The following is a 19,384-nucleotide window of genomic DNA, read 5'->3' as shown; positions in this document are numbered from 1 at the left end:
AGCAAACTATCACAAGGACGGAAAACCAAACACCACATGTTCTCACTCATAGGTGGGAATTGAACAATGAGAACACTTGGACACAGGGTGGGGCACATCACACATTGGGGCCTGTCGTGGGGTGGGGTATAGGGGGAGGGATAGCATTAGGAGAAATACTTAATGCAAATGACGAGTTAATGCATGCAGCAAACCAACATGGCATGTGTATACATATGTAACAAACCTGCATATAGTGCACATGTACCCTAGAACTTAAAATATAATAAAAAAAATTGGTGGTGTGTATTCTTTAATCACATTATCATCAAATATACTATTTTTTCAAAGGAAAACTGTAAGAAAACTAAGCAAAATATTTTCTAAGTAATTTTTGTTAAAATTTGTTTAAAAATTACACTGAAGTGTCATTAATATCTACAGTTTTAAAGCCAATTTTTAAAGAGATATATAAAGAGATATACAAAGTGCCATACTTCATGTTTATATTTCAAATGTTAAATATATCTCTTATATTATGAAAGGGAAGAAACATCGGCTTCCCATGTTGCTGACCTTGTCATGTGTATGTAGATTAAAAAAATTGATTTGAGTGTCTATAGTCAATTAAAATTGTGATATCCCATAGAGAATGTTTATTATTTTCTTGCTGATTTTATCATCTTCTTTTGGATCAATGACATTCCCAGGACAAATAAAAGATCTTAGGGGAACCACTATTTTATCATAGGACATCACTTTGAAATTCAAAGAAACCAAATGACAAAAACATTTCTTACCACATAGAGGACTGTAACAAGAGAGCAAAACAGGAGCGCTATTGAAATTTTGTCATAAATTCTCCTACCTATACCTGGGGACTTTGATTCAAAATAAAGACAGAGATATAAAAATTCACTGAAGTTAAAGGATAAGTTGATCAAATACATCTTTTCTTCAGACATACTTTATTTACTATAATTATCTAAAAATGTTTCCTTAACACTAACTAATAATCCTAATCATTTTCAGAATGACTGTCCTAACCCTGTAGTTATTTGAGTTGAATTAATACTGAATTACTTATGGTAATTCTTTCAGACACATTATAGTAACTACACATTAAAATTCTTTCAGACACATTATAGTAACTACAAATAAGTACCTGGGAGAGTGGATACTTCTTCTTTTTTTTTTTAGACAGAGTCTCACTCTGTTGCCCAGGCTAGAGTGCAGAGATGCAGTCTTGGCTGGCCACAACCTCTGCCTCTAGGGTTCAAGCAATTCTTCTGCCTCAGCCTCCCGAGTAGCTGGGATAACAGGTGCGCGCCACCACGCCCAGCTAATTTTTGTATGTTTAGGAGAAGTGGGGTTTCACTATGTTGGCCAGGCTGGTCTTGAATTCCTGACCTCATGATCTGCACACCTCGGCCTCCCAAAGTGCTGGGATTACAGGCGTGAGCCACCGCACCCAGCCAGAGACTTGATATTCTTAAGAACTTGTTCAGGCTCTTTTCTCGGAGCCATCCAGTGCCATCCTCGTCGCTGCAGCGACACACGCGCTTGCCGCCGCCATGACTGAGCAGATGACCCTTCGTGGCACCCTCAAGGGCCACAACGGCTGGGTAACCCAGATCGCTACTACTCCGCAGTTCCCGGACATGATCCTGTCCGCCTCTCGAGATAAGACCATCATCATGTGGAAACTGACCAGGGATGAGACCAACTATGGAATTCCACAGCGTGCTCTGCGGGGTCACTCCCACTTTGTTAGTGATGTGGTTATCTCCTCAGATGGCCAGTTTGCCCTCTCAGGCTCCTGGGATGGAACCCTGCGCCTCTGGGATCTCACAACGCAAGTAGCTGCTCACTTAGCTCTGGGGCCTTGGGAAAAAATCTGGGCAGAAATGTGGTGGATGCAATTGGCTGGTTTCCCAGGGGAGATCCAGTCCATTTGGGAACTGGAAAGCAGACTGCACCTACAGAAGATGTTTGGCCTCCCCGCTTTGAGTTAGTTACTCATGATTGCTGAGGAGTGTGGTTGAGCATTTCTGCCAGGTGCGACAGTTTTGAGTAGGCAGCAGTTTGAACATGTTTTACCTTGAAAGCTCAGGTGATGGGCAGGTGGAATTAGAGGGTCCTGGTGATGACAGACGACATTGTCAGCCAATCCCCACGTGGGAGTGAGGACATGTCCTGCAATTCTGAAGGGATGCTCTGTCATATACTGTTATATATGTGTGAGTGATGCAATAAGACAGAGACAAGGCCCAGGAATCTGTCTGACCGTTGAATGAGAATGTTTGTTAAGTCTGAGAATGACAAAGTCCTCCCACTTAGGGGCACCACCACGAGGCGATTTGTGGGCCATACCAAGGATGTGCTGAGTGTGGCCTTCTCCTCTGACAACCGGCAGATTGTCTCTGGATCTCGAGATAAAACCATCAAGCTATGGAATACCCTGGGTGTGTGCAAATACACTGTCCAGGATGAGAGCCACTCAAAGTGGGTGTCTTGTGTCCGCTTCTCGCCCAACAGCAGCAACCCTATCATCGTCTCCTGCGGCTGGGACAAGCTGGTCAAGGTATGGAACCTGGCTAACTGCAAGCTGAAGACCAACCACATTGGCCACACGGGCTATCTGAATACGGTGACTGTCTCTCCGGACGGATCCCTCTGTGCTTCTGGAGGCAAGGATGGCCAGGCCATGTTATGGGATCTCAACGAAGGCAAACACCTTTACACGCTAGATGGTGGGGACATCATCAACGCCCTGTGCTTCAGCCCTAACCGCTACTGGCTGTGTGCTGCCACAGGCCCCAGCATCAAGATCTGGGATTTAGAGGGAAAGATCATTGTAGACGAACTGAAGCAAGAAGTTATCAGTACCAGCAGCAAGGCAGAACCACCGCAGTGTACCTCCCTGGCCTGGTCTGCCGATGGCCAGACTCTGTTTGCTGGCTACACAGACAACCTGGTACGAGTATGGTAGGTGACCATCGGCACGCGCTAGAAGTTTATGGCAGAGCTTTACAAATTAAAGAAGAAAAAACTGGCAAAAAAAAAAAAGAACTTGTTCAGCTCTAGGGACTTGAGAAACATATGAAAGAGTACCTGTGAGGTTTGTTTTTTTTTTTTTTGAGAAATAATATGGCTAAAGTGAACTAATCCTGTTGATTGCAGAGGAGAGGAGCAGAATGATCACTTACATGAAGAAAGATAATGCATATACAAAATTAGAGCTAAAAGAAGCAGGCACTTCAAAACCTTGACTGAATGTACACGGACACAGGCAGTAAATACACCACTTAAGTAAAGCGAAGTGGCACTGTTCACCACTCTCCTTTAGTTGTTAAAACGTGGGCCTTCATGCATAGCTAGAACCAAGCAAAGCCATTCTACATCATTTATTTGGCAACTAAATGTGCTGGGCTGATTTCGCCACTCTACCGGAACCCGCCTTTCTTGTTCCTGACTAGACATTTCTGTTTAACAGTTTTTCCCATCTGGAACACATTTACTTCTTTCCTTTATCCAAGTCACAAACCATTTTCTTTCAGTGAAGATCTGTGTTGAACTTTTACTGGGAAGGCTTCACTTCCTCTTCCACAGTTACTGCTCCTTTTCTAATCTCCCCACAGCAAATAATGTGCATCATTCATTTAGGTACTTACTGTATGCCTCTAAGACTTGCTGCTTATTTTTTATATAAGAATTGGTACAGTGGAAGGCACAGTGAACACTTAAAAATCAGTTTTGGTTTTAAAATTTACCTCCCTTGTTTCTTACCTGATGAATTTGAACAAGTTCTCAGCATCTCTCAGACTATTGTTTCCTTATTTGTAATCTGGGAATCAAGCCAACTTCTCTGAGCGGTTACATGGATTTACTGATGTGGTTTCTGTCTCCTGCTCTATTCAGTGCCTGGCACATGATGGCATGAGAAAAATGTGTGGTCCTTTTCCTTTACTTTACTTTTAATTCCAGGCCACATTATAAAATCCTGGAGAACAGAATTGCCCTACATTGCCTTGTATCCTGTTCAATGTCTGGCGGTAATTAAGTACCTTGTGGGCACTTACTAAGTAGTTGTTGTTTGAATGAATGTATCAGTTGGGTACCATGAAGAATCCCTAATGGGCCCTCTCTTGAGTGCTCTTAGTAGCTGCAGGGACTCTTTAGATGTAGTAGAACAAATTCATCACATGTGAAACATTTATTGATTGAGGGTCAATGCTATCATTTTTGAGTACTGAAGAAAATATGGTTATGTCTTTACAAGGGGACAATAAAATCATTATTTTAAACTCATGACATTCTGTTCAGTATTATCTTCAATTTAATAAGCTTGACAGACATGGATAAAAGGTAAAAAGACTGTCAAACATTTTGTGAAGGTAGAGTTTTTTTTTTTTTTTTTTTAATTCTACCCAAATGAATCACCTCATTACTTATTTTTAAATTAGTAAACTGGAAATCAGTGAAAATTGAGATATTATGTGTTTATGTAGTTCTGCCTCAGGCAACTAAGTTTTAGAAATTTCTGGTTCCTTATATCAGGCACCTGATTTACTTTATTTTCCTCATTTTAGTTTAATTCTGCTCAGTTGATGAATAAAAGAACCTGTGAATGTCAGATATTATCCTAAGGCCAGTATAGTCTTCCTCAAACTTTATACTGCATCAGAAACCCCTGGGGGGCTTTACGAACATAAATTGTAGGGCGCCAGTCCCAGAACTTCTGATTCAATAGGGCTGGGCTGGCGCCCAAGAATTTGCTTTCTAACACTTCGCTAGGTGATGCTGATTCAGGGAACACACTATGAAAACCACTGCACTAGAGAAGAAAAAGACAAAATCTAGGTCCCTTCTCTAGAGAAGGTTAGAGTTTTTATTAGGCTTTGGCAACAATTCTAAAGTGATAAATAGTTTATAAGGACGGTGATGTCTAGGTGTAGAATCTTGAAGTTTCTGATAATTGAAATATTTGAAGATCCAGATTTGAGCAGCCATGTCTTCGGAACAATCAGTAAACTTGAAAAATACGCCTGTAGGCAAGTTTTAAAAACTATTTTGACTTCTGATAATGTAGCATTATCTTTAAACCACTATTTCTACATAACTGAAGTAGAGAGAAAGTTAAATCTAATATTAATTAGGAGGTGCCTATATGACTATTTTTATTCACTGTCTTCTAATTTGATCAGTTATACATTTGAATTGATAATGCAGTCTATTTTAAAGATCATAGAATATAGTTTGCCAAAGCAAGAGTCTTTTCACACGTAAAAATCATACATTTAGAGTTCTAAATTCAATTTTTTTTAAGTTAATGGGATGTGCTATAGAGGTATAACATCATTAGATATTTTCAGAAAAAAAGCTGTTAAAGTGATCTACACAATGAGTTCAACTAAAAAATAGATTTTGACAATTTAAGAGGAAACTAAATAGGCCTGCATGAGGTAGTTTAAGAAATCTACCATTTAGATTAGATTTGGAGAAGACCATTATCAGATATATTTCATTTTAAACACTAAAAATGTAATTTTTACATTGAAGTTGAAAGGGAACCAAAAGTATTTCAATGCCATTTGAATTCTAATGTGACAGGTCAAATAGAAAGCTTATTTTGGTAAGAAGTTTCTTAAACACTTGTGAAATTTATTAAATCCTTTTTTTCTAAGCTTACTTCTTGATAATCTCATGGACTACCATATTTTGTAAATATTGAAAATAATTCTGTTCTTACAAAGGACTTTTGTTAAGATAAACTAGGGTTTGTTATACTATATTTTAAAATCAATTCATTAATTCACCAGCTATTATAAGCAATCTTTACCTCTGTAGGTACTAGTCTAGGTGCTGTGTAGAAAACAGAAGTTCAGAGAAATCTAAACTTCAGGCATTGGAGAGGCAAGGAAGCTGCAGAAGATAAGCTGGAAGCTAGTAGAGGCTGGTTCCTGAGGGTGGATAATAGAAGTCATCTCCATAACATAAAAGTGCAAGGTGAAGTAGCAAGTGCTGATGTAGAAGCTATAGTAAGTTATCCAGAAGATCTACCTAAGATCATTGATGATGGTGGCTACATTAAACAAATTTTCATTTGCATTAAAGGAAGATGTCATTGGGACTTCCATAACCAGAGAATCAATGCCTGACTTCAAAGTTTCGAAGGACAGGCTGACCATCTTGTTAGGGCTAATACAGCTGATGACTTTAAGTTGAAGCCAGTATTCCTTACCATTCCAAAAATTCTAGGGCCCTTCACAATTATACTAAATGTATTCTGCCTGCACTCTATAAATGGTACATTATAACCTGGATGACAGCACATCTGTTTACAGCATGGTTTACTAAATATTTAAGTGCACTGTTGAGAACTACTGCTCAGAAAACAAGATTACTTTTAAAGTATTACTCTTTATTGACAACACACTTGGTCACCCAAGAGCTCTGATGGAGATATACAAGATTAATGTTGTTTTCATGCCCGCTAACACAACATCCAGTCTGTAGTCCATAGATCAAGGGGTAATTTTAACTTTTAAGTCTTATCACACTTAAGAAATACATTTCATGTCCATAGCTGCCATAGATAGGTGATTATTCTGACATATTTGGGCAGAGTAAATTGAAAACCTTCTGGAACGAATTCACCATTCTAGATGCCATTAAGAATATTCATGATTCATGAGAGCATGTCAAAATATCAACATGAACAGGAGTGTGGAAGAAGTAAATTTCAGCACTCATGAATGACTTTGAAGGGTTCAACAGTTCAGTGGAGGAAGTAATGGCAGATGTACCGTAAAGAGCAAGGGAATGAGAATTAGAATCGGAGCCTGGAGATGTGACTGGATTCCTGCAATCTCATGATAAAATTTGAATGAATGAAGCATTGACTCTAATGAATGAGCAATAAAAGTGGTTTTTGGAAGTGGTGTCTACTCCTGGAGAAGATGCTGGGAACATTGTTAAAATGACAACAAATAATTTAGAATACTCCATAAACTTAATTGATAAAGCAGCAGCAAGGTTGAGAGGATTGACTCCAATTTTGATAGAAGTTCTACTCTACTCTGGGTAAAATACTATCAAACAGCATGGGATGCTACAGAAAACCTTTTGTGAAGGGAAGAGGTGATTGGTATGACAAACTGTGCTGTTTTCTTTTAAGAAATTACCACAGTTACCTCAACCTTTAGCAACCACCACCCTGATCAGTCAGCAGCCATCAATATCCTGGCAAAACTCCTCATCAGCAAAAAGACCCTGACTCACTAAAGGCTCAGATGATTGTTGGCAATAAATTATTTTTAATTGACCTATGTACATTGTTTTTCTTTAGACATCATACTATTGCACTTAATATGCTACAGTATAGTGCAAACATAACATTTACATGGGCTGAGAAACCAGAAAATTTGTGATTTGCTTTATTACAATAGTCTGAAACAGAACATGTGATATTTCCAAAATATGCCTGAATTTGGTGAAAGAAAAATACTGAACTTTTTTGATGGGTTGCATTTGACACTGTGAGGGCAAGAATAGCATCAAATTTGGCTTTAGTGTTGTAACCTTAGTAACTGAGTAAATGATGAGTCTGGTCTGCGTATGCCTTTTTTCTTCCTTTATAATGATTTTAATAGAAGTTCAATAATAAGATAACTTCAAATAGCATGTATTCCGAGAGTTACAATGGAAAATTCAGATTTTATATTTCTTCAAATATACCACAGCAGAGGGTCCTGGGAATTTCCTTTGAAAATACTGTGAGGTCAAAAGGTGGACCTAACCAATGCCACCCAAGTTTATGTATCAGTCCCCTCATCGTTTGAAAGAGGTATACATTTATCTGTGTCCATTAGCAGTGTTGTTTGAGAATACATCTAGATCTACTACTTACTATTATTGTGATACCTTGGTTATGTTATTATGTAATTCTTCTAAGCTTCAAATTCCTAGTCTGTTAGAGATCATAATAGTTCTTACCACATTGAATTGTTTTGATGATTAAACAAGTTAATACGTACAAGGTACTTAGCACAATGTCTGGCTCATTGTAAACACTTAATGGAACTTATTGTTATATTTATTTCATGTATTATAATTCTGTACATGATTTTTTTTGAAATAAATAATTACCAGTGGGTACTTAAATCTGCTGGACATCATTATCCCACATAATGCAAATACTTTTCAAAATCTGTAATAGTTCTTACTCCCCAAGACTTGAAGGAAAAACAAGAATAAGGAAAGTGACACTTGCACATTTCATTGGATTTTTAACCTGCTATATTATAGTCACCAAATGAAATTATTATTACTGACTTTTGTAGAAAAGATAGAGTTACTGTGAAGACAAGAAGATATACTAGCTTTCACTCCCATCTACCCTGGCTGCAATTGCTGTGCTGTCCAACAGTGTCTGTGAATTAGATATCAAATTGATTTATGTGGGAAAAAATGTGTTACAAACCCAGTGGTTTCAAATTGAACAAAAGATTTGTTTTCTCTTTACCATTTGCCTCAGTAGAATTCTCAGCTCAGATCCAGTTCTTCCCAACCCTTCATTAAAGTGACTACATTTTACTAAACCCATCTCCCTGTTCTGTTTTACAGAGTGCCCTCCATCATTTAATTTCATATGTCAAGCAAAACTATTAGCATAGGTCCAAATAAAAGAGCCAGAAATCTTGACTTACACCCTAGGTGGTAATCAGCCCACTTTAAGTGAGCCAAGTAGAATACTTGTTACTTTGGGCTATCCTCACAAACTCTCATAGACACTTTATAGAAATAAGGGCTCAATAATCAAACAGGATATAATGGAATCCTAGGTAGGAAGTGTTTGCCAGTTAAGAACATAAAGAAGATTTTTTTAAAACTCAATTTCTTAAAATGATCTCAATGTACACACACATTAACACACATCACATACAGAAGATAAAACATTCTTCTCTTGAAACCTTTTCAAGGGCTATGTATGGTGGCTCACAAGTGTAATCCTAGCACTTTGGGAGGCTGAGGCAGGAGGAGCGCTTGAGGTCAAGAGTTTAAGATCAGCCTGGGCAACACAGAGAGACACTTTGTCCGCAGAAAATTAGTTGGATGTATTGGCACATTCCTGTAGTTTCAACTACTAGGAGGGCTGAGGTAGCAGGATCCCTTCAGCCCAGGAGTTCAAGGCTACAATGAGCTATGATTACATCACTGTACTCCAGCCTGAGAAGCAGAGCAAGACTCCTCTTTCTGGGGAAAAAAAAAAAAAAAAAAACTCTTTTCAAGGAAAACAATGTAAGCATTAAGTATAACAATGATCCTCGGCCGGGCGCGGTGGCTCAAGCCTGTAATCCCAGCACTTTGGGAGGCCGAGACAGGTGGATCACGAGGTCAGGAGATCGTGACCATCCTGGCTAACATGGTGAAACCCCGTCTCTACTAAAAAAATACAAAAAACTAGCCGGGCGAGGTGGCAGCACCTGTAGTCCCAGCTACTCGGGAGGCTGAGGCAGGAGAATGGCATAAACCCGGGAGGCGGAGCTTGCAGTGAGCTGAGATCCGGCCACTGCACTCCAGCCTGGGCGACAGAGCGAGACTCTGTCTCAAAAAAAAAAAAAAAAAAAAAGATCCTCAGTTTGAGTGTGAGAGAGTGTTAGTTAAGATGAGGACTCTAAGTATCCGGCGAACGTGACACTACTGTGGTAATCTGGACAGATGGGACAGAGTCCCACAACAGTGGGTTGAAAAGTGAATAGGGAGTGACAAAGAGGATACAGTAACTTTCACTTTACGGATGATTAGTAAGGGGAAAGCTATAATCGAAGCCATGGAAGAGCACAGCTTTAAGGAATGGTTCCTTGTTCATTAGCTTATAAATTTATTTTTTTCAAGATGAGTAAAACCATACCATAGCTATAGACTGAAGGACGAAGGTGGCAAAGAGACAGAAATTAAAGGTACAAGCTAAGGGTAGAGAATTGAAGAATCGATGTTTAAAAATTACGAATAGTGGTTTTTTTTATTTATTTATTTTGAGTCTTTTGTAAATACTTTAAGGGTAAATGACTGTATAGCATTAACATATAGAAAAAATAATCATTGTAAACAGCTGTACTTATAAAATGTTTGCAGTTGCTAAAACTACAGTTAATTGTAGTTTAGAAAAAATAATTTTTATTATAAAGGAGCAAGGACAACTTTAAATTGGTAGTGATAAAATTTGAAAGAAAAATTATTTTACTATCTAGTTTTAATTTGACAAATTCTATGTACCTGCTGGTTGGCATAAAATATGCTTTAAAATTAATTTCCCCTAAAGTTATTTTTGTGTTGAATCAACAGTACTCAATGAACGTACTTCTATTACAATTTAATTTAGAATTTGTTTCTAAAGTATTGTGAAACATTTTAATATGCTAAAGTAGGAAACACTTTTGCTCAAGAATCGGATATACCTGGGTTTACATCTTTATTTCTTTGCTCTCTCACCTTTGATAAGTAACTTAAGAAGTCTAAGCCTCCATTTCTGCATCCATAAAATGAGGATAATGATAGAATGTTTCTCAGAGGTGTTTTTGAGGATCAAAGGATTCATCCAAGGCAGTCAATAAATATTAGCTATTATTATATTTATTGGTTATTTCTAGTTTGTCTCTTTACTTCTAAAGCACTTCAATCGTATATTTTAAAAAATGCACACAAAAAAATAGTTTTTTCAATTCCTCATTTGTATACACTTTGCTACAGAATAGAAGCCACAGGGATTTTGTCCCACTTAATGTATGGCTCATAATCTGAATGATCTTGGGAAAACTGGGACAACTCATCTTGCACACTACACACTAACAGGGAATTATTAAAGGTAGCAACCTAAATTGGGTCCATAAATACATTGGTATCATGCAGCAAATTTTTTCCTACTAGGTAGGAGAACTTGCATACTTGTTATTGGACTCTAATGACAACAAGGTGACAAACGAAGTCAATATAATTTAAGAGGCCCCTCTCCCTCACTCCGGAAATACACATGGATTTTACAATTCTTGCTATGTTCTATGGAAATCCAAGAGCAACACTGTTGTGTACTAGCACACACATGAGATATTCCCACTTCAGAGATAACATAAACATAGAGGCAAAGGTAAAATACGGTTGAGAATTCTGTGTTAAGCTGAACTTCTGTCAAGAGAGTCTACAAAAAAATCATTTTAAAAAAGCACAGTAATATTTAAAACTGTATTATATTCCTTCAGACACTAAAGACAATGGTCTCAGAAAAGCATGATTTTTAAATGAAAATTTTACCATCAGAATATGTTATTTTGTTAGTTACACTATGGTTACATCCTGAGTGCATTAGAAGTTTTAACGGGCTTAGTTCCCTAACTTCTCCCACTAGGAACCTCTATTGTAGATAATTCCCCATGCTACTGACAGAAACGTGAAATGATACATGTTAAATGTATGTTTTATCTTTTTTTGATGTTTATTTTTAATCATTTTATTTTATAAGACTTCTTTTACTGGAGAGTCAGAATGAACTCTCATCTTTCAAAGCATGAAAGGAAGACAACTCTTTCTATATACGATTTAGGTTGTTGTTTCACTTTAGGCTCATCACATCAAAAGCAGTAAGCAAAATGAGATTGGTGAGGAAAAATTTCTTATCACTGACAACTTCTAATTATCCATTCTATAGCTTAATTGGAATATATTTCTTCCAAGTTAATTGATAATGTTTAAATTTTCTGTTCAATTAAGTTTGTGGTTATCGATTTATTTCTTTTTTTAAAAAACCACTTTCCATTATTGGCAGAACATATTCTACTAAAATACCCATTTGCTTATTAACTGTTGATTATTAAACCATTAATTATAATTTGTTTTTATGCATCCATTATTATGACTGCTATTAACTCTTACTTTGCAGGTATCTAGGAAAATGTTTAAAAGCCAAAGCTAAAGCCTCAAGATTTCTTATGACTGTCTGAGAAAGAGGTCCACTCCTAATGCAGACTCTGAGTATTGCCCTGAAAACCTATTTATCCTCAAATGATGCTTTGTTGGATTAGAGGGGAAAACTGGGACAACTTCTCACCTCCTAGAGAACCAGGCTCCTCAAAATAGCTGTTTGAACTAAACTTTTACATACGTAATATTTCTTTCAAAACATGGAAAAAAAGACTCCAAAACCAATAAAAAAGATTTCTGACATCCACAATTTCAAAGTCTACTTTCCCTGAGTCTAAAAACCACCTAAATGTTATTTTTTCTAGGAGTTTTATGTATGAAAATTGAGCTTTAAGGAGTACAGATGTTTTGGCTTATAAATCCCTTGACCAACATTTTTGGTACTGGATGCATGTCTTTGAAAAAGAAAACCCACAGGGCTTTTAAAATATTGCTCAATATACTTTTCAAAAACCTAGTAAGGCCCACATGAAAAGATGTTTAACATCATTAGGCATTATGGATATGCAAGGTAAAACCACAACGATATATTACACACTCATCAAAATATCTAAAATAGGCCAGGTGCAGTGGCCCATGCCTATAATCCCAGCACTTTGGGAGGCCAAGGTGGGTGGATCACTTGAGGTCAGGAGTTCGAGACCAGCCTGGCCAACATGATGAAACCTTGTCTCTACTAAAAATACAAAAATTAGCTGGGCACAGTGGTGCATGCCTGTAATCCCAGCTACTAGGGAGGCTGAGGCAGGAGAATTGCTTGAATGCAAGACGCAGAGGTTGCAGTGAGCCAAGATCATGCCATTGCACTACAGCCTGGGCAACAGAGTGAAATTCTGTCTCAAACAAAACAAAACAAAACGAAAGGTCTTAAAAAAAAAAAAAAAAAAAAAACAATGATAACATTGAATGCTGTGAGGCTGTGGAAACAATATATCACCCACATATTGCTGGTGGGAATATAAAACAGTGCAGTTAGCCAAGAAAAAGTGTATGGCAGTTTCTTACAAAATCAAATAGGCACTTACCGTATGACTCAGAAATTACACTATTGGACATTTACTCTAGACAAATAAGAACATATGTCACACAAAAACCTGTACATGAATTTTAATAGTGATTTCATTCATAACAGTCCCAAACAGCAATCCAGAGGCTCTGGGCTAAATAAACATTTTAAACTGGTATATTCATACCGTGTATGTTAGCCCAGACTTCTGTAAGAAAATACCACACTCTTGGGTGGCATAAACAACAGAAATTTATTTATTTTATCACTGTTCTGGAAGCTGGAAGTCCTAGGTCAGGGTGCCAATTAGGTTCCAGTGAGTGCTCTATTCTTAGCTTTCAATAGCCACCTTCTCTCTGTATCCTTATATGGCAGAGAAAAACAGAAATCTCTCTTCCTCTACTTGTAAGGCCAACAGTCTTATCAGATTAGGTCCCCACTCATGACCTCCTTTAACTCTAAAGACCCTATCTCCAGATACAGTCATATTGGAGGTTAAAGCTTCAACATACAAATTTTGGGAGGGACAAAATTCAGTCCACAGCACTATGGACCACTTTGGACTGCTTGGATTACTACTCAGCCATGAAACAACTTAGATGATCTCCAAATAATTCCAGTCAGTGAAAAAAGTCACTTTCAAAAGGTTACATACTGTGTAATTTCATTTATATAACATTCTTGAAATGACAAAATAATGGAGATCAAAAGTAAATTAGTGGTTGCCAGGTGTCAGCATTGGGGTTGTGGGGGGAGGTATCTGAGATCATAATAGCACAAAGGAGCCTTTAGATGAAATTGTTCTCTCTCTTGGCTATGGTGGTGATCACATGAACCTACACATACAATAACATTGCATTGAGTTAAATACACACATACACACACAAAGGAGTGAATGTAAGTCTTGTGAAATCTGAATAAGCTCGATGGATTACATCAATACCAGTTTTCTAGTTTTAATATTGTGCTCTTGTTACGTAAGATGAAATCCAGGGAAGGGTATACTTGATTACTCTATATTATTTTATAACTACCTGAGAATATACAATTACCTCCAAATACAAAATGCATTTAAAAATCGTAAAAGAAAAATCTAGGCCAGGTGCAAGTGGCTCAACGCTTGTAATCCCAGTGCACCAAGGTAGGCGGATCGCTTGAACTCAGGAGTTTGAAACCAGCCTGGGCAAACAGTGAGACCCTGTCTCTACCAAAAACAAATGAAAGTGAGCTTGGCATGATAGCACACGCCTACAGTCCGAGCTACTTGGGAGGATGAGGCTGGAGGATCACTTGAGCCTAGGAGGTGGAGATTGCAGTGAGCCATGATCACACCACTGCACTCCAGCCTGGGCAACAGAGTGAGACCTGGTCTCAAAAAACAAACAAACAGAAAAACCAATCAGGACAATTTTATGTAAGCCAATTTATGATAATAAGTTGGTTGTGTTTTCTTACATAGGATATGAACATGGAAGTTTTATATTTTATCATCAATTCCAAGCTTCTCAAATTTAAAAATCTTTAGTAAGCATGTGCTCTGCCTTTCTCTATTGCCATTTATTTTTATCTCTTCCTCCGTCCCTCTCTTTCTTCTTTCCTTCCTTCCTTCCTGTCCTAAGATAAAATGAGCTAGGAAATAAATTTCAGCTTCTAAGAGATGAAAGACTCATAGCTGTTAGTCTATTATAGCGCTAATATGCTGTATGACAAATTCTCAGTTCCATGTATTTAGTAGGTACTTAAAAATGGGGAAAAAAAAGACTGCTTTTTTCCACTTTAATATTGAGAAACCTCTCTTGAATTTGACTGAAATTTGGCCAAGAAAATCTATTGGAATAATTTTATAACTAGTTTCTTAGGTACAGCACATTAAGAAAATCAATTGATTTAAATAGTCTAATTATATATATACATAAAAATAATGTCTTGGTTTTTGAGGCAATACAATTTCCTTCTAACTCTTCAATAGAGCCAATGAAAAAAAAGTGAAATATGTTGTTAAGTACAGAAAAATAATATTTTCTTCATAAAATATGCCTCATTTCTAATTAGTGATGTTTTCCTAAGAGAAAGAAAGTTGGCAGAGCAATAGTGAACCAGTGAACTGAAAAAAAAAACTTTAAGATGTGATATTTTTAAAGATGCAATTCATATATTCAATCTCATTTTCAGTTAACTTTATTTTCCCCAAACTTTAGCAATTTGAATCGAAACTTCTGAGACTCCTTTGGTCTTGGTACAATTAAAATTTCTCTTTATCTTAACTTAGATTCTTTAAAGTGGTCATATGCTTTCTGTAATATAGCTATAACTGCTTTTAAAAAGTTGTCTTGGAATCAATCCATTCACAAATGTGTGGGTCCATTGTATTACATTTTTGATTAGATATATTTTCCAATAGCAACTCTCACTACTTTTTAAATTTTTATTATTTATTTATTTTTTATTTTTTTGAGATGGAGTCTCACCCTGTTGCCCAGGCTGGAGAGCAATGGCTGGATCTCGGCTCACTGCAACCTATGCCTCCCAGGTTCAAATGATTCTCCTGCCTCAGCCTCCCAAGTAGCTGGGATTACAGGCACGTACCACCACACCTGGCTAATTTTTTGTAACTTTAGTAGACATGGAGTTTCACCATGTTGGCCAGGCTGGTCCCGAACTCCTGACCTTGTGATCCACCCACCTTGGCCTCCCAAAGTGCTGGGATTACAGGCATGAGCCACCACGCCTGACCAATTCTCATTATTTTCATCACAATTAATGGCAAATGTTCCCAACCCAACAGCTTCAGCCTATCAGTTTCCATGACAACAGAATATCAGACATTAGCAGGTCCTTTGACTACCACAAAACTTAAGAATACATCACCGGTAATGTAGACTTCAGAAGCATTTCAGTTGAACAATTCTTGTGGTGTATGTTTTTAAACTTGTAGGTGAAGAGGAGATATATTGACTTGAGGTCAGGAAGAGATATCATGGCCCAATTTGGCCCAAATTTGTGTTATTAAATAGATAATTCATATGACCTCAAATAGTAAGCTAACAGGTAAATCACAGGGATATAATGATAATCTAGCAATTTTCCAATTAACAAGTTAGCTTTAGAACTATATTGAAATGTGATGACTTTGAATCTCCTTACTAACAGACCTCTGGTCATATGAAACTATGGCTATATAATCACTGAAAGAACTGTGAACTTGAGTGTGCGGGACTTAAATTCAATTTACTTTCTAACACTAATTAGTTATATAATGCTGAGTAAATCATTGAACGATACTGATCATTATTTCTTTTATTTTGGAAATACATAACAATATATGTCTATATGAGAGTAATTATTTTCTCTTCCCATGACATCCTTTTCTTTGTAAACCTGCTCTTCCTATGGACCTCCACTGAACAGGCATGGTTGATGGGTCTTAGGTGGACAAGTTATTTAATAAATATTTATTTGCAAGCTTGGTTTAGGACACAATTGACAAAAATCTGTTTGTTTATGAAGCTTACATTCTGGTGAGATGTCAAAGTAGAGGGATATAATAAACATATAGCAAAATATATAGAATGTTAGATGAGGATAATTTCTTAAGAGAAATTTAAACCATGGAGCAAACTTAGGGAATATTGGGAGAGGAATTTCAATTTTAGATAGTTAGAAAAATCCTTGTTGTGAAGATAATATTTAAACAAAGAGTTGGAGAGAGTGAGGGAGTGAGCCATGCAGCCACTTCAGGGAAGAACATTTAAGTCAGGAGGAAAGACCACACAGCTGAAAATGTACCTGGCACATGTAAGAATAAGCAAAAATTCTGTGTTACTGGAGCCAAGTGAATAAGATAAAAAACAAAATGTTAAAAGATCAGAAAGGTAATGGGTTGAAAGTAGACAATACAAAACCACATAGATCATTGCAAAGCCTTTTTATTGTACTACAGGTGAGACAGGAAACCCGACCAGAGAAGTGACATGATCTGATTTAAATTTTTAAAAGATGATTCTACTTTTTGTACTGAGAATAAACTGTAGGTGGCATGGGCAGATGTAAAGAGATGAATAATCCAGGCAAGAATACATGGTGGTTTGGCCTAGACAGTAGTGGTGAAGTACTGAGCAGACATAATTTTCTGAGTATATTTAAAAGCAAAGCTAAATGGAATAGCTCTTGAATTGTTAAAAAAAAAAAAAAAAGAAAAGAAAAGAAAAGAAAAGAAAGAAAGAAAGAAAAAAATGAATCAAACATGACTCTAAGGAAAATCATCATTGAAGTTTGGTGATTTTACATTTTAAAGCCTATTTGACATCCAAGTGGATGCGTGCAATAGGCAGGTGGATATGTAAGACTATAATTTAAAGGAGAAGTGTGTTCTGGAAATAATTGCCCAAAGCTGCACCAATAAGAGCCTCTTTCTGGGAATTGGATTTATGACACAGGAAGAGATCTTGGTTGACATTAGAGTTTGATGTATAGAATTTGCGTCAGAATTAATGCCCTCAAAATGCAAAACCAAAATAAAACTGCTATTATGGTGAAGCAGGAACTGTCTGGTACAGAAACCTATCTATATCTCAATGGAAATAAGAATGAAACAAACATCCAGATGTGATGTGCACCCAAGCCCAGAGAAACATCAGATGACCAGATTCCCGCAACTAGATTCCATTGTTTATTACAATAAAAAAAGGGGGGTCCCAGCACGGTGACTCATGCCTATAATCCCAGCACTTTGGAAGGCCGAGGCGGGTGGATCACTTGAGCCCAGGAGTTTGACACTCGGCTGGCCAATGTGGTGAAACCTCATCTCTACTAAAATTACAAAAATTAGTTGGGTGTGTTGGCTTGTGACAGCAATTCCAGCTACTTGAGTGGCTAAGGTAGGAGAATCGCTTGAGCCCGGGAGGTGGTGATTGCAGTGAGCCAAGACCGCGCCCACTGCACTCCAGTCTGGGTGACAGGAGTGAAACCTCTGTCTTAAAATAAAATGGTTACGTGGTGATGTGAAGTTTGTTTTACTCGAAATCTAATTACTGCCAATAAACATAGCCTATACAAAGCATGATGAAAAAATAAAATTGTTTTCCTTTTTTTTTATTATACTTTAAGTTCTAGGGTACATGTGCACAACGTGCAGGTTTGTTACATATGTATACATGTGCCACGTTGGTGTGCTGCGCCCATTAACTCGTTATTTACAGTTGAACCTATGTTATTGTATAGTTTGAAACATACTTGAATATGATGACATTTTGTATATTTATAAATGTTATTCAAAGTCACTTGATTCCTTCAGTGAGAATTTTTACAGATAGCTCAGTAGACGTCTGGATTATTTTCTTGATTCCTGCAATTACATTTAGGTGAAATTTGCCTCTAGATGTAGGATAATTGAATTCATTCACCCTTAAGTCATGTTTGACAATGTATGAGAAGCTCAAGTTGCAATAAGCTATTCAGCACAAGTGGTCACATTGAGCTTTAGTGTACATAATGTTTTATACACTTAAATCTTGTAAATTATTAACTGTACATTCAACCACTGAAAAATAACTCCTCTATTTCTGTGATATAAAGGATGCTTTAAAAGAGGCTTGCCCTTTATGATATTTGACCCTTTTCAATGAATTCTATTTTAGGCAAACTATGTATATTGACTATGTCTGCTTCTTACTGAGAAAATATCAAGCAATCAAATATTGAATACATAAGGGCTAATTTGTTATATAAACAACAAAGTTAGTAAATCACTGGACATTAAAATCTGGATAACACTGTGAATGTCATATTTTTGAGATTATTTGTCAAATTACTAAGTTGTATATAACTATTTTTACATGTATTTTAGAAAGAAGCAATGTTTTTCAAGATAATTTACTATATTTCAACTGGGTGTGAAAGTACATCAATAAAGACACGTATTTCTGGTTTCTGTGCTCAAAAATAGGCAATAAATATTTTCTATAATTTTTCCACTTGGCCTATTTTAAGTTTGTGTGTAGTGTGTGTCTGTGTATTTCATTGTGTTGAAGAAAGCCACTTGGAAAAAAAATATAACTTTCAGAGTAGAATTGAATACATGTTCTTCAAATTCACTGTTTTTTTTTTAATTTTTTATATTTTTTTGGCCTTTTTTTATTATTATACTTTAAGTTTTAGGGTACATGAGCATAATGAGCAGGTTTGTTACATATTTATACTTGTGCCATGTTGGTGTGCTGCACCCATCAACTCAACAGCACCCATCAACTCGTCATTTACATCAGGTATAACTCCCAATGCAATCCCTCCCCTCTACCCCCTCCCCATAATAGGCCCTGGCATGTGATGTTCCCCTTCCCGAGTCCAAGTGATCTCATTGTTCAGTTCCCACCTATGAGTGAGAACATGCGGTGTTTGGTTTTCTGTTCTTGTGATAGTTTG

General features: G+C 36.9%; 2 protein-coding genes across 9 annotated transcripts in view; one reads left to right on the top strand and one right to left on the bottom strand.

Annotated features, from left to right (window-relative positions):
- The window catches only part of LOC105505011 (guanine nucleotide-binding protein subunit beta-2-like 1), a 26,821-nt gene extending 17,017 nt beyond the window's left edge, over positions 1-9,804 (top strand). The window contains exons 1-3 of one of the 7 annotated variants that reach the window (XM_011932728.1): positions 1,481-1,834; positions 2,320-2,809; positions 9,775-9,804. In XM_011932728.1, the coding sequence (XP_011788118.1) occupies positions 1,554-1,834; positions 2,320-2,809; positions 9,775-9,789 (786 nt within the window). In that variant the 5' untranslated portion in view covers positions 1,481-1,553 and the 3' untranslated portion in view covers positions 9,790-9,804. Of the gene's footprint in view, positions 1-1,479; positions 1,839-2,113; positions 2,117-2,319; positions 3,049-9,774 lie in introns of those variants that run through there. The other 6 variants (XM_011932731.1, XM_011932703.1, XM_011932716.1 and 3 more) reach the window with 6 other exon arrangements.
- The window catches only part of GRID2 (glutamate receptor, ionotropic, delta 2), a 1,517,061-nt gene that overhangs the window by 603,443 nt on the left and 894,234 nt on the right, over positions 1-19,384 (bottom strand). The gene's annotated exons all lie outside the window — the stretch shown is intronic.

This window comes from Colobus angolensis, unplaced genomic scaffold (genome assembly GCF_000951035.1).
Source record: "Colobus angolensis palliatus isolate OR3802 unplaced genomic scaffold, Cang.pa_1.0 Scaffold123, whole genome shotgun sequence".
NCBI classification, from domain to species: domain Eukaryota; kingdom Metazoa; phylum Chordata; class Mammalia; order Primates; family Cercopithecidae; genus Colobus; species Colobus angolensis.
This window is presented reverse-complemented; position numbering and strand designations above follow the sequence as displayed.